The 12479-nt window shown below is 39.8% G+C and overlaps 1 protein-coding gene across 1 annotated transcript in view; it reads left to right on the forward strand.

The window, feature by feature from the left end:
• Positions 1–12479, forward strand: part of atp13a2 (ATPase cation transporting 13A2) — a 17560-nt gene continuing 5081 nt past the window's right edge. The window contains exons 1-20 of the mRNA XM_019873120.1: positions 1–286; positions 4039–4111; positions 5021–5188; positions 5585–5643; positions 5743–5809; positions 5904–5983; positions 6140–6217; positions 6968–7037; positions 7157–7291; positions 7376–7442; positions 7581–7712; positions 8320–8481; positions 9492–9602; positions 9876–9922; positions 10008–10196; positions 10361–10567; positions 10728–10838; positions 11052–11208; positions 12072–12183; positions 12282–12406. Of these exons, the coding sequence (XP_019728679.1) occupies positions 4109–4111; positions 5021–5188; positions 5585–5643; positions 5743–5809; positions 5904–5983; positions 6140–6217; positions 6968–7037; positions 7157–7291; positions 7376–7442; positions 7581–7712; positions 8320–8481; positions 9492–9602; positions 9876–9922; positions 10008–10196; positions 10361–10567; positions 10728–10838; positions 11052–11208; positions 12072–12183; positions 12282–12406 (2080 nt within the window). The 5' untranslated portion in view covers positions 1–286; positions 4039–4108. The remainder of the gene's footprint in view (positions 287–4038; positions 4112–5020; positions 5189–5584; positions 5644–5742; positions 5810–5903; positions 5984–6139; positions 6218–6967; positions 7038–7156; positions 7292–7375; positions 7443–7580; positions 7713–8319; positions 8482–9491; positions 9603–9875; positions 9923–10007; positions 10197–10360; positions 10568–10727; positions 10839–11051; positions 11209–12071; positions 12184–12281; positions 12407–12479) is intronic.

Genomic DNA, 12479 nt, shown 5'->3' on the forward strand with positions numbered 1-12479 from the left:
TTTTACGCAACCAAAAGCACATCTAATGTTTCCTGACTTTGTGAGCCTTTTATCGCACAATATAGGACCATGTCAGGTCCTTCAAAATGCATTCGCACCTCAAAGTAACGTAAGGGTTAATTTGAAACAGCATTTAAAAAACGCGTGAAAATAAATTTGGACATTGTCGCGTATTGTAGACGCATGTTTATAAATGACGTGTTATCTGGTTTGTTTTGGGCGGGCAATATGGCATAAATAAAAGTGAACCACTCATTATAGAGCCGGTGACTCGTCAGGAGCAGACGTAAGTACAATTTAAATTACTCGTCCTCCCGTTTCTAAAAGGTTTAGAGATTAAGTCATACGGCAACACGAGCACAACCCAAAAGAGGCTAAATGCTACAGCTAGCACCTTAGTGGCGAATACTGTACTTAAAACACGAGGAGCTAAATGACCTGGGTCGACCGTAGTGTATGTGGAGTATTGAAACAAAGCTGATTTGCGCATTCAATGTGTTCATAATTCTACAGGAATATTGAAACAAAGCTGATAGGATTTGCGCATTCAATGTGTTCATAATTCTACAGGACTGTATGATCAAGTGAAAGTCCATTTTCCAACAGCCTGGGTGTTTACATTTCACAGAAAAACAAAAACAAAACTAAAATGCTGTTGTCCGAAAGGTGTAAGGCAAAAAAGAGTGCTTGTGTGCGTGTTATGATTATATATTTTTGTTTTAGTGTACACTGCAGCCGAAGCATCCGATACAAAAACAAAACTAAAATGCTGTTGTTCGAAAGGTGTAAGGCAAAAAAGAGTCCCTGTGTGCGTGTTATGATTATATATTTTGTTTTAGTGTACACTGCAGCCGAAGCATCCGATCAGTTTCACTTTCACAACAAACGTATACAAATACAATTTTTAAAAAGTAGGTCACTTTTACGGTGGCGCACTACCTGCATCACAGGAAATTGTTAGTGGTCAGTAGTCTGCAATTACAGCTAATAATCAGAGCCCTAAAAAGATAAATATTTTTGTTTATTTAATTAAGTTTTTTTGCTCTGCAATGCATCAATGACATTGTCAAAGAAAGGCAATCTGTGGAATTAAATGCGCCTGACATACAATTCTAAAAACAAACAAAATCAATTTAAAACAGGAACTGTAACAAGCAAAACATAAATGCTCATAATTGATGGACAAAAACATTTGTAAAATCGTTGCATCAAATTCGTTAGTTCGTGTACCGATGAACTTGCATCTTTTAAATGAAGATTGAGTTTCCAACACTTATGACATGGTAAAAAAACATTGTGGGACAATATATGGTTTTGTTATCAGTAGTATGAGTGATAATAAGTTCATGTGGGCCTCTTTTGATATGTGTATGACATTTTATTGCAGTTTTTAGAACAGACAAATCGGCTTGGTCATTTGTAGGCAATATTTTAAAAAATAAATTACATTTGGCTGTTTAAATTGAGGTTGTAGTCGATCCCAAATGGCTCTAGGTGAGAGGCAAGATACACCCTGGACTGGTCGCCATTTGTCAACATGTCCCTTGCATTTGGCTGGTCACCATTGCAGTGTGTTCCCTGATTCTCGCCGAGTCAGCTGGGATAGATTCTAGTTCACCTGCAACCCTAAAAAAGGGGAATGGATGGATAGTTAAACAACCAATCATTTATAAATTAAAATAGTTTAAATGTACAAATGCTTTTCTTTATTTACTCATTTCAAAATGTTATTTTTAGCAAATAAAGCAAGCAACTATTTTTTAAATTTGTTAAATGAATAAAAAAAAACAACAACAAAATACAGGTATAAGCGTTTTGAAAAACTAAAATATAGCATGGGATATGATAAGGTATTCTTCTAATCAATCAACATTGCGAAAGGCTATGACACTAATTAAAAACTTAAAACCATTTTAGTGTTAATACCGTTAAAGAAATTTGTGACGTTCCAGACAAGTGCTATTTAGGACAAAACAACCATGTGATCGCATTGCATCAAGCTTGGCTGGCTTTCACATGATTTCAAGCCAGTCATGCGGTACGACTGATTCCTGTAACAAATATTTTGCCACCATTACAAGAGTAGGATGTCCGTTTGTTTGTTTGTTTGATTTTTTTTTTTGTTTGTTTGTTTGTTTGTTCTGTCTTTGGTCCGATTTCAGACCTATCACATACTGATATGCAGTGTCTCAGGACTCCCCCAGGGGACAGGAAGTGCCTCAGAACTGCTATTTTGAGGAGGCATTTGACAAACAGCCACATACTGAACTGAAACTAACTATACTGCTTAAAGGGGCCACATTATGGAAAATTGACTTTTTAATTGCTTTAATACAAATCTGTGGTTGTCGCTGGAGTGCCAGCCGGCCCATCACTTGTGATGATACTAAAATCTGCCCTTGGGCTTTATTTAACACACACCTGAGCTTGTATTTGTTGAAGTTTCTTCATAATAGTTTGTTTCACTCTCCCTGTAGACTTTAAAAATTATTCTTGAGACGTCTGCAGTGTGTGCCCCACCTTTCGTCCACAATCAGGTGGGAGGGGCTCCACTTCACCTTTGAGAAAATGGAAGGATGGCTGGATGTCGACTGCTCTTTATGACATTAGAGGTGTTCACATTTTGATGCTCAACTCTATATGTGTTTATGTCAGGGGTGCCCAAACCTTTTTGACCGAATATCTACTTTTCGATCAACCAACCTCCCGTGATCGACCCGTTACCGCGCACGAGCGCATACGCACACACGTACACACGCATGCCATGATGTGGCACACAATGCACTTTTGCAACCTGTTAACGATCGTAGCCCACGCGTACCGTTTTAAAATGCTTCTCTTGGCCCTCCAGATTCCAATTCTTTGCCCGTCCCCTCGGCGAATTGTACAAAACAAACTCTGAATGAGAATAATAATCACGATAAAAGATATAGCGCAACAACTCTGATCACAAGCTGCAACTGCAGACTGCTGAGCCCTAGCAACTTCCGGTGACGCAGTCACACGTCACCGTAGATTAAAGATGACCTGCTTTATTTTATTTTATTTTTAAAATACTTTTTGTGAAAGTGAGACTGACAGAATGATTAGGGTGCAGTGTGCATTAACACAAAAAATATATTAATAACATGCACAGAGACACAAATTTATGTATTTATTTTTTTCCTCTCCACCTCGGATCGACTCGGGACCAGTCCTTGATCTACTGGTCGACCGCGATCGACGTAATGGGCACCCCTGGTTTATGTCATATGCTTACATAACTGCCCGTTGACGCTAATGTAGTAGCATTGCATATTTTTAAAAGGAATGCGTGTTTGAGCAACAACGCATAACCTGAAACCCATGATGGATTTCTTCTAAGCATCCCAACAGATCCAAATTTCAGTCTCTGATGTGGTCACCAAAACACAAATGGCCATTGGAATGCAGGTGGGATGTTTTGTTAATCATAAATAGAAACAGAATACAATGATTTGCGAATCCTTGAATTGAATACACTGCAGAGAAAAGATATTTAATGTTCAAACTGATAAACTTTATTGTTTTTGGAACATAATAATTAACTTTGAATTTTATGACTGCTAGGTACAATCAAGTTTGTCAGTTTGAACATGAAGTATCTTGTCTTGGTAGTGTCTTCAATTAAATATAGGTTGAACATAAGTTACAAAGCATTGTATTCTATTTTTTGTTATGTTTTAACACCACATTCCAACTTCATTGGATTTGGGTTGGTAGGTCCACCTGTTTCTGTGTGTTTGCATTTAGATGGACGGCTCACTTTCCTTTTCCTCACTTGTCACCTGGTGAATCAGTGCACCCGTTGCCGTATCACAATCCTGTTGTTTCAATTGTCCTAATCGCTGCCATATTTGTTTTAAAAGCAAAAATCTGCAAGTTTAATTAACACTGCTGCAATGCCGTGTCTTGTGAATGTTGACTTTGAGGGTGTGCATGTTTAGGGACTCGGTTCTCGCAAATGTTGACTAAGCGAGAGACCTGTTTTGTGACATTGATATGCGAACTGCCTCTTAGGAATTAAGCTGCCGGGTGGATTTCCTGTCGCTGGCCTGCATGACTGGCCCTGCTTGTGCCTGACAAACCCATGGTAAGAACCACTTGCCGTGTCAGGAGAGGAAGATGATTTGAGTTCACAGTGTGCTACAAATGGCAAAACAAATTGGAAACAGTGTATTGTACTTCTGATTTCAAATCATCAGACAACTAAATTGAGATTACGTAGAGGTGGAAGCACTCAGAGGGGTAAAGTGGGGTAAGAAAAGACAAATCAATCTTAAAAGGATCTCCAAAATCCACAGGGAGCCATTGAAGGGAGGCCAAAATTGAGTTACGCTATGTGTTCCCTCCCACGAGTTCCAGTTAGGAGGCGAACAGCTGCATTTTGGACCAACTGGAGACGCTTGAGGCTGACCCAAAAAAATAAAAAGTGCATTGCAGTAATCCAGCTGAGATACAGTGTATCAAAGGCATGGAATTCAGTTTTCAAAGGGATGTTGTGGACTAAGAGGCTCTTCTTTAGCCAGCTGGCCGAGACCGATCTTGATGTGATATGTTCAGCAGGAATGATACTTTTTTTTTTTTTAATAAGTATGAAATGTTAGAAGAGAATTGATCAAGTGATAAAATTCAAACAAAGAAACACGAGAATCTACTGTGCTTGAATAAAACAAAAACAAAATAAATGAAACCCCCACATTACCGAAAATGCACTTAACTTAGAAATTGCATGTTTGTCAATGAGCACTGTTGGAAATCTCCTGGATTTTCCACTACATTCCAATTATGTAAACGAACAAAAGTACAAATACTTTTTTCTCCAAGAGGATTTTGTTAGTTAGGAAAACGCAAGCGATTCAGAAAATTGATGGATTTTTTTTTTAAATCAGCTGTTTTGATATAATAATTGCATATTTTTATACCAGTATTGATATGCTACATGATCCTTGCATTCTTTTTGTTCCCCTTTCTCTTTTTTTTTTTTTTTGCCACTCACCAGAATGCCCAAGGATACAAGTGGGTCCGATGGCGGGCGTGGTTGTGTCACCTGATGGCTGTGCTGTCCCTGGGTGTTCTCCTGATTGTGTTCCACTGGCGCCCTCGGCTATCTCTTCTGGCACGCTGTCGTCCCTGTCCTCTCGGGCTTGCAGATTTTGTGCTAATACGAGTGAGAACAATGATTTTATCTCGACTTTTGATTTTATATATATATATATATATATATATAATGCTAAACCAGAGCATTGTACAAGTGTACTGTGTAGCTTTTGCTTTTTTTCAGAACTGCGTGATTGGGTATTGTTCTCACAACTTAAAAAAAAAGAGATAATTTTTCCTGTGTTTACTAAATAGTTTCAAGAAGTAAAATACTGTTTCGTCAATACAATTCTTAATGGTCAAATAATTGTAACCAGTCATGCAAATCCTGTGTACGTTTTGTAGTTGGTTCTTGTTTGTGATCAGAAGTTGTCAAGAGACATCTTCTGTTGTGGGTCAAACTGTGGTACTGGTACCCGTACAAAAAAACTCTACTCACATATTCCTGTTGTCTTTTTGCCTTTAGGATAGTTGTGGCCACTACCATGTGGCGGAAGTGCTCACAGAGGAGCTGGAGGAGGGCAGGTGAGCTTTTGTGAGCTTTGCCTTATGTCCACACAACACTTTACGCTTATGTGAAAAGAACCTTTTGCCATTTTAGTGTTGTTTGTCTCCCTGTAATAGTTTGGAATTATTGGGAGATATAGAGGCTACAGAATGGAGGGACACCGTTCAGCTTTACCAGGACAAGGTGAAGAACACGTATTCTTTTTCTTTTCTTTTTTTTAAATTTAATAGTGGAGTGCTCTCCAACCATGCCGCTGTTTGTTTTTTTTTTTTTACAGAAAACACTTCTGCGCTACTACCTGTTTGAAGGCCTTCGCTACATATGGTTGGACAGGAAGGCAGCTTTCTGTCTCGTGAGGTAATGTTAAAGGCGTCTTCCTGAATACTGAGCAGCTTTATTTTTGTTTCAAAACAGCTTAGGGGCAGTATTACGGCACCCAAATGTTTTGCTTGATATTACATAGTGAGATGAAATCTGGCAGTACCATCACAATCATGTTTGTTTTGACTGTAGTGTCCTCAATGAGGACTGGACCTGCAAGGATCTTCATGGCTTCAAAAATGGTTTGAGTCACCTTGAACAGAACTTGAGGTGAGCATGTGTCTGACTTGTATGTATTTATTTATTTTACTTCTTCATTTAGTGTAGTATATTAAAAACTTTAACTCTAATAGGATGCTGCTCAGTGAATCACTGATTGTTGTCCACCTAACTAAACACAAGATCTATGTTGGTTGTCAATTATTTAATTGTGACTCAAGGCTGTTGCAGGGTGCCGCTGAGGGCAGACACACCAGCTTTTCTTTTGTTGGACCTCTACATATGCATACAGTTATAAGCGCAGTATGCTGAATAAAATACTTTTCTTGGATTTATTCCATCCAGAATAATGTTACGTGCTCTCCTTCGAACTCTAGCATTCTAGTCAGAGTGGTGCGCAAGTCTCACTGACGATGGCACTTAGGTTACTGAGTGTTATTTTTATGTACTTTGTAGTGCACATATTATACTGTGCTTCATTTCCCAAATGGATTCCTCTGACATTCACAAGTCTAAGGAAAACTCCATCCGCCATGATTTAGAGCCAGCCTCAGACTTCAGTGAGCTGCATCTCTTAGGCGGTCGGGCGCACATTACCCGGTGATGCGATGTGAATGGGTCAGAAAATCTGGCTGGGAGAATGGAACATGCGCAAGCCAAGTGCATTAAAAAAAAAAAAGTCTTGCATAAGAGTGCGAGAATATTGTTATAGCAGAATAACACTTGCAGGTACGAGTCGCTCTCTCAGCGTTCGCACCCTTTCTTTTGTTGGTTTCACTTTTTGGGTTTCCCATGTTATAGGAGACAAGTGTATGGACCCAATGTGATTGATGTGCCTGTCAAGTCTTACTTCCAACTTTTAATTGAGGAGGTGAGAAGGATATTAACCTTCTTTGATATTTTCCTTGATATATAAATTTGATCCCTCGTATCTATATCTTTGATCATGTAGTTACAATTTGCCGATCAAAATATTGTCTTTGCTCGTAGGTCCTCAACCCCTTCTACTTTTTCCAGTTATTCAGCATGGTCCTGTGGACGGTTGATGAATATTACTACTACTCCACGAGTATATTTTTAATCTCTTTTTTCTCCATCGGTATCTCACTTTATGAGATCCGCAAGGTGACGCTTTCGTCTTGAGTTACCCTGATTTTTGTGTGAATGTAAACAATGTATAAAAACAGTAGCTCTTTATTAATTCCACAGCAAAGAGTCATTCTTCACAACATGGCACGCTTGGTCACCAACGTCACAGTCATAAGAAAGACCGGAGGTATTTTTTATTTTTTTTTCCTTACATATTCTCCCACTTTGATGTAATGTAACATTTCTGGTCCTGTAACTCTATGTTGAGTCCTATGTACCGTAGATTATTTTTTAAAAATGGAATCAACCAGATGTCTTGTCTCAGAGCAGGCGAATGTTAGTTCGGAGGAGCTGGTGCCTGGTGACTGCATATGTTTACCAAAGGATGGCCAACTGATGCCTTGTGACGCTGCCCTGCTGGCAGGAGAGTGTCTGGTCAATGAAGGCATGTTGACAGGTCAGCTCACCCAGCCATCTTAGAACTTCGTAAATAGATCATTTATGCTTCCTGGTGCTAATCACATAACGATACCACACGAATCTGTCGATAGACTGTGTGCGTGTGTGGTAGCATCTAGTATAGGGTTCCCAATTAAAAGTTGAAATGGTCTTGTTCAGTCAAGATGTCTTAAAAATGACGCCCAGAATTTATATATTTATATATAATAATTGTAATTCACCCCTGATGTTTTTCCTTGAACAACTTACTGTTTAATAAGATAATATTCCAAAACACTATCTAGTGATTCTCACCAAATCGTGATGACAGTTTCTTCCATTTGCTCACCCCAAATTTATTCATTCAGAATATTTTGCAGAAATTGTGGGAGTCACCTTATTTTCAAACATATTTGATAGATTGGGTTTTTGACAATCATCAAAGGTGTAATCTGGATACATGAAATAATAGCACAATAAGAGAAAAGAGGATCTCAATCATATATTTATAAGATCAGACGAGGACGTGTTTTTCGATGTCATTAGATTGTGCATGTCTATCTATTGATCTGTGGTATGTGTCTGTATGAAAATATGAGACATTTTCAACTATTCCCTGTGTCCAGGTGAGAGTGTCCCAGTGCTAAAAACTCCTCTGCTGAGTTCAGAGAAAAAATATATCTCAGACGTTGACCGTAAGCACACACTCTTCTGTGGAACGCAACTCATCCAGGCCAAAGGAGGGGGGTCTGGTGATGTTGGTGCTGTCGCCGTAGTCACAGGGACTGGTAAGTGCAAATGGGCATTGTTGCCATTCGTGATGCCTGTAGGGGAGACTGAGATACATTGAGCACAGGGGTAAGTTTAGCCACCCCTTGCTCTAAAGAAAACATTTTTTTAATTGAGTATGTGACAGAATGTTTAGGGGGAAGAATCTATTTTGTGGACCATGTTGATAATAAATTCAATATGGGAGCCATTGTGTAAGTTGAGCAATATGGGGAGGTACAAGTTGAGCCGGTGACTGAACTTACACCATTGAATTTGTTAGGGGTGTGCATCCCTCCAGAAAAAAATTATACATGAGGTGCAATATGACTAAAGGACGATCAGTTTTCAAGTGGAACAAAATCTGTTAGGTTTCAGGAGTGTGTGTCTCTCAATTTAAAGACAAATTGATACATATCACAACACATGGCGCGAGATACTATTGAGATGATACATTTTAAAGTGGAATAATTCCATTTGGTTAGAATGCACATTTTAAATGAATTTATAAGTGGTCTCTATACTTTAAAAACTATGACATTCATTTTGTGCACTAGCTACAAACTCAAATTAGCCGCGCCTCATCAACACTCCCAAATGTGTACAGTCCCAAATAAGTGACACGTGTAGTATTATTGACAGTGATGATTTATCATATACCCAATACGTACGCTCTATGAAACAGTAGTTTTGTTTACAGAGTTATCAGGCCAAGACCTTTGGCCCCCTCTTCGCTGCACCGTGCAGAAAACAAGAATGTTGCAACCTGTCATTTTTGCTAGGCTCTTTTTGGGAAAAAAAAAATGTTGCCAGAGAGATCTGAAAAGTCGCTAACTATTGCGAAAATGTTTGCTAAGATGGCAACACTGCAGACACAAGTCGTAGCTCTTGTTTGCTACCTTGCTTATACTCGCCTCCTGGAAAATTATTTCAAGAGAAGAGTGGGAACCCTGATTTCGTCAAATGCTCAATCCCGAGTTGCCTAGTGTGCGTAAAATCAGTTCACGCAATAATTGTGCGTCATCCACAGGTTTTTTTACCGCCAAAGGTAACTTGGTCAGCTCCATTTTGTACCCGCAGCCCATCAACTTTCGCTTCTACCGAGATGCTGCAAAGTTCCTGGTCATCTTGGGATTTTTTGGTAAGAGCTTTTTACAGCAACATTGGGCTGTCTGTTGGATTTTTGTATTCTACATGTAGTTTTTTTTTTCCCTTTGTTTGTTTTTCCATTTGTGTCCTTGACACTTCAACATGTGAACTTAGATAAGATAAGCGTTTACTGCTTTACCAATCACTGGTTGATGACCTGATTGATTTCTTTTTTTGTCCAACAAGTTATGTCCATATCATGTATTATTTCAAAAGTGTTATTCACATTTGAAATCTCTATTTTCCTTTTTTTTTTTTTGGACAGCTTTTATTGGGACCGTGTACAGCTTTGTGATCCTCTCACATTATAATGTAAGTGCGCACGTGAACAGCCAGGAAAACAAATCCGGGAACCTCTTGACATTCCAACCAAATGCGTCTTTCTGTATGTGTCTAGATGAGCTGGTTTGAGTTGGTGGTTCGGGTTTTGGATATTGTCACCATTGTGGTGCCACCGGCCCTACCTACTGCCATCACCATCGGCACCATCTATGCCCAGCACAGACTGAAGAAGCAAGGCATATTCTGCATTAGTCCACCGCGCATCAATGTCTGCGGCAAGGTGTCACTGTTTTGTTTTGACAAGGTGAGGAGCAGCGTGCTTGTGTACGATGCTGTCCAATAAACTGTACGCACAATCATAGTTCTTCTGATAGTGGCTGGACCCCAATTAATCACCGTTTATTATCCGCTTGAATGAATAAAGTGAGCCCCCCAGATGGACTCTCACTTCCACTTTGTATTCTCCAGACAGGAACTCTGACAGAGGAGGGGCTGGACGTGTGGGGAGTAGTGGAGGGGGGATCTGCCGGTTTTTCAGATGTGGTCTCTGACCCGAGTCTACTCCCGCCTGGGCCAATGATCTCATGCATGGCCTGCTGTCACACTCTGGTCCTTCTGCAAGGGCAACCCATTGGAGACCCATTGGAGCTCAAAATGTTTAAATCTACCGGTTGGGTATGAGCCAAAAATGATGACCATTTTATTCACATGATTTCGACATGATGCTTACAATTTCTATGAGACAACGGACAGTGTTGAATGTACAAAGAGGAATTTTTGTCTTTATTTATAATTTTCGACCTCTACTGAAGCACAATTCTGTGTTTCGTTCCAGACACTCCAAGAATCAGGGGAAGATGGTGGTGCGCTGGATGCTGAGTTTGGAGGGCAAAGAGTATTAGCGGTAATGAGACGTCCTCCGAGGCTGCTTCCTTTTCATGCGACTGTAAGTGTCGCGTCTACCACTCACTATGTATTATTTCATTAGAAAGTTCCCTTCATAATCAGTCTTTTTAGGTAGGGAAGCATGTACTGTTGTGAAATCATCATATCTCATTCGTGTTTTCACAAAAACAAGTTGAATTGATCGAAAGAAGCAATGAATCGATTCATATGTTTCCACTCATTCAGAACTTTGAGCTTTTCATGTTTCTTTCAGTCCACAAGTGAGCCTGTGGCAATTGTTCAGCGGTTTCCCTTCTCCTCGGCCCTGCAGAGGATGAGTGTGGTGACGGTGGCCTGCGGGGGGCGCTCTGCTCTAGCTTTCATGAAAGGCTCTCCCGAGATGGTGGCGAGCCTCTGCCGACAAGAAACGGGTCAGACATTGGTGATATGCTTGATTTTTGAGATGCCAGAAAGTGGTTCCCGGGCAATTGGTCCGAAAATTATTATTTTACTCAACTCAACTCAACTGTATTTATAGAGCACTTTCAAACAGCCATCGCTGCATACAAAGTGCTTACAAATAATGTTCATCTGTCTATGCCAGTGACATCGACTGACAGACAGACACTCGATGGCAGAAGCTACAACTACAACATGTGTTACCACCTGTTGTAATTCAAACATTGGAAGGCTTTTTGAATTTCTTAAATTTCTGCTTAAACTTCAATTAGATCACTAGAATCTGCTTAAACTAATTCCACACAAACCAGTCCAAGTTGACTTTTTCCTCACTGTCATGTGAATGTTTGTTATGCTCTATGAAAATATAAAACCAAGTAATTGTGTGGTATTTGACATTTATAAAGACTTGTAGCATCTTACCCATTTTTTTTTTAAACGTGAAAGACGCAATGCATGGCATGAAAAAAGAAAAAACTGTAAGTCTAGGCTAATTGCTATTTATAATATATTGCCGAGGTGCCTGATCCTACCTCTCATCTATCATCCCTCCACTTTGTGTCTGTACTTGCGACCAGTAAACAGTGACACAAAAAAAGAGGCAGAAAAATGTCCGCTTTGACGGGCAGTGTAAAAGGGGCTTTGAAACCTGGCCGTGACACCTGTTAGAGTGAAAATAGAAAAACAAATGTCGAGTATTTGCCCAGTTAAAAGATGTTACCCTTATATAATGTTTTTTAAGTTGTCGTTGTCTGTCATTTTTTTTTCATGAATTGGAACATTGTCCATACTAGATGATATATCAGTCCTGAATAAGATGCATTCTTTATGACAGTGCCGCCGGAGTTTTCAAAGAAACTAAGCAGCTTTTCCAGTGAAGGTCTCCGAGTTCTTGCTCTTAGTTATAAACCAATGGACACAAGCACTGATCTAAGCGCCGCTGAACGGTGAGATTCCTGTCTCGGTCAGTCACATAATTTTGCTCTATGTAAATGCTGAAATGGATTCAAAAGCGCAAACTATCTGTTGGCATATTTCTCCACAGAGGGGAAGTAGAGAAGGACATGCAGTTCTTGGGCCTGCTGATGATGAGGAACCTGGTGAAACCGGAGAGTGCCGAGGTCATCCGCACATTGAGGCTGGCGAAGCTCCGAACTGTCATGGTCACAGGTGGGAGTCGCTTGTCAACAATGCGGTCCTCCTCCATTGACTTTGTGAACATTTGGCCATATGTTATTCATAA

This window comes from Hippocampus comes, unplaced genomic scaffold, assembly GCF_001891065.2.
Source record: "Hippocampus comes isolate QL1 unplaced genomic scaffold, H_comes_QL1_v1.1 scaffold28, whole genome shotgun sequence".
NCBI lineage: Eukaryota > Metazoa > Chordata > Actinopteri > Syngnathiformes > Syngnathidae > Hippocampus > Hippocampus comes.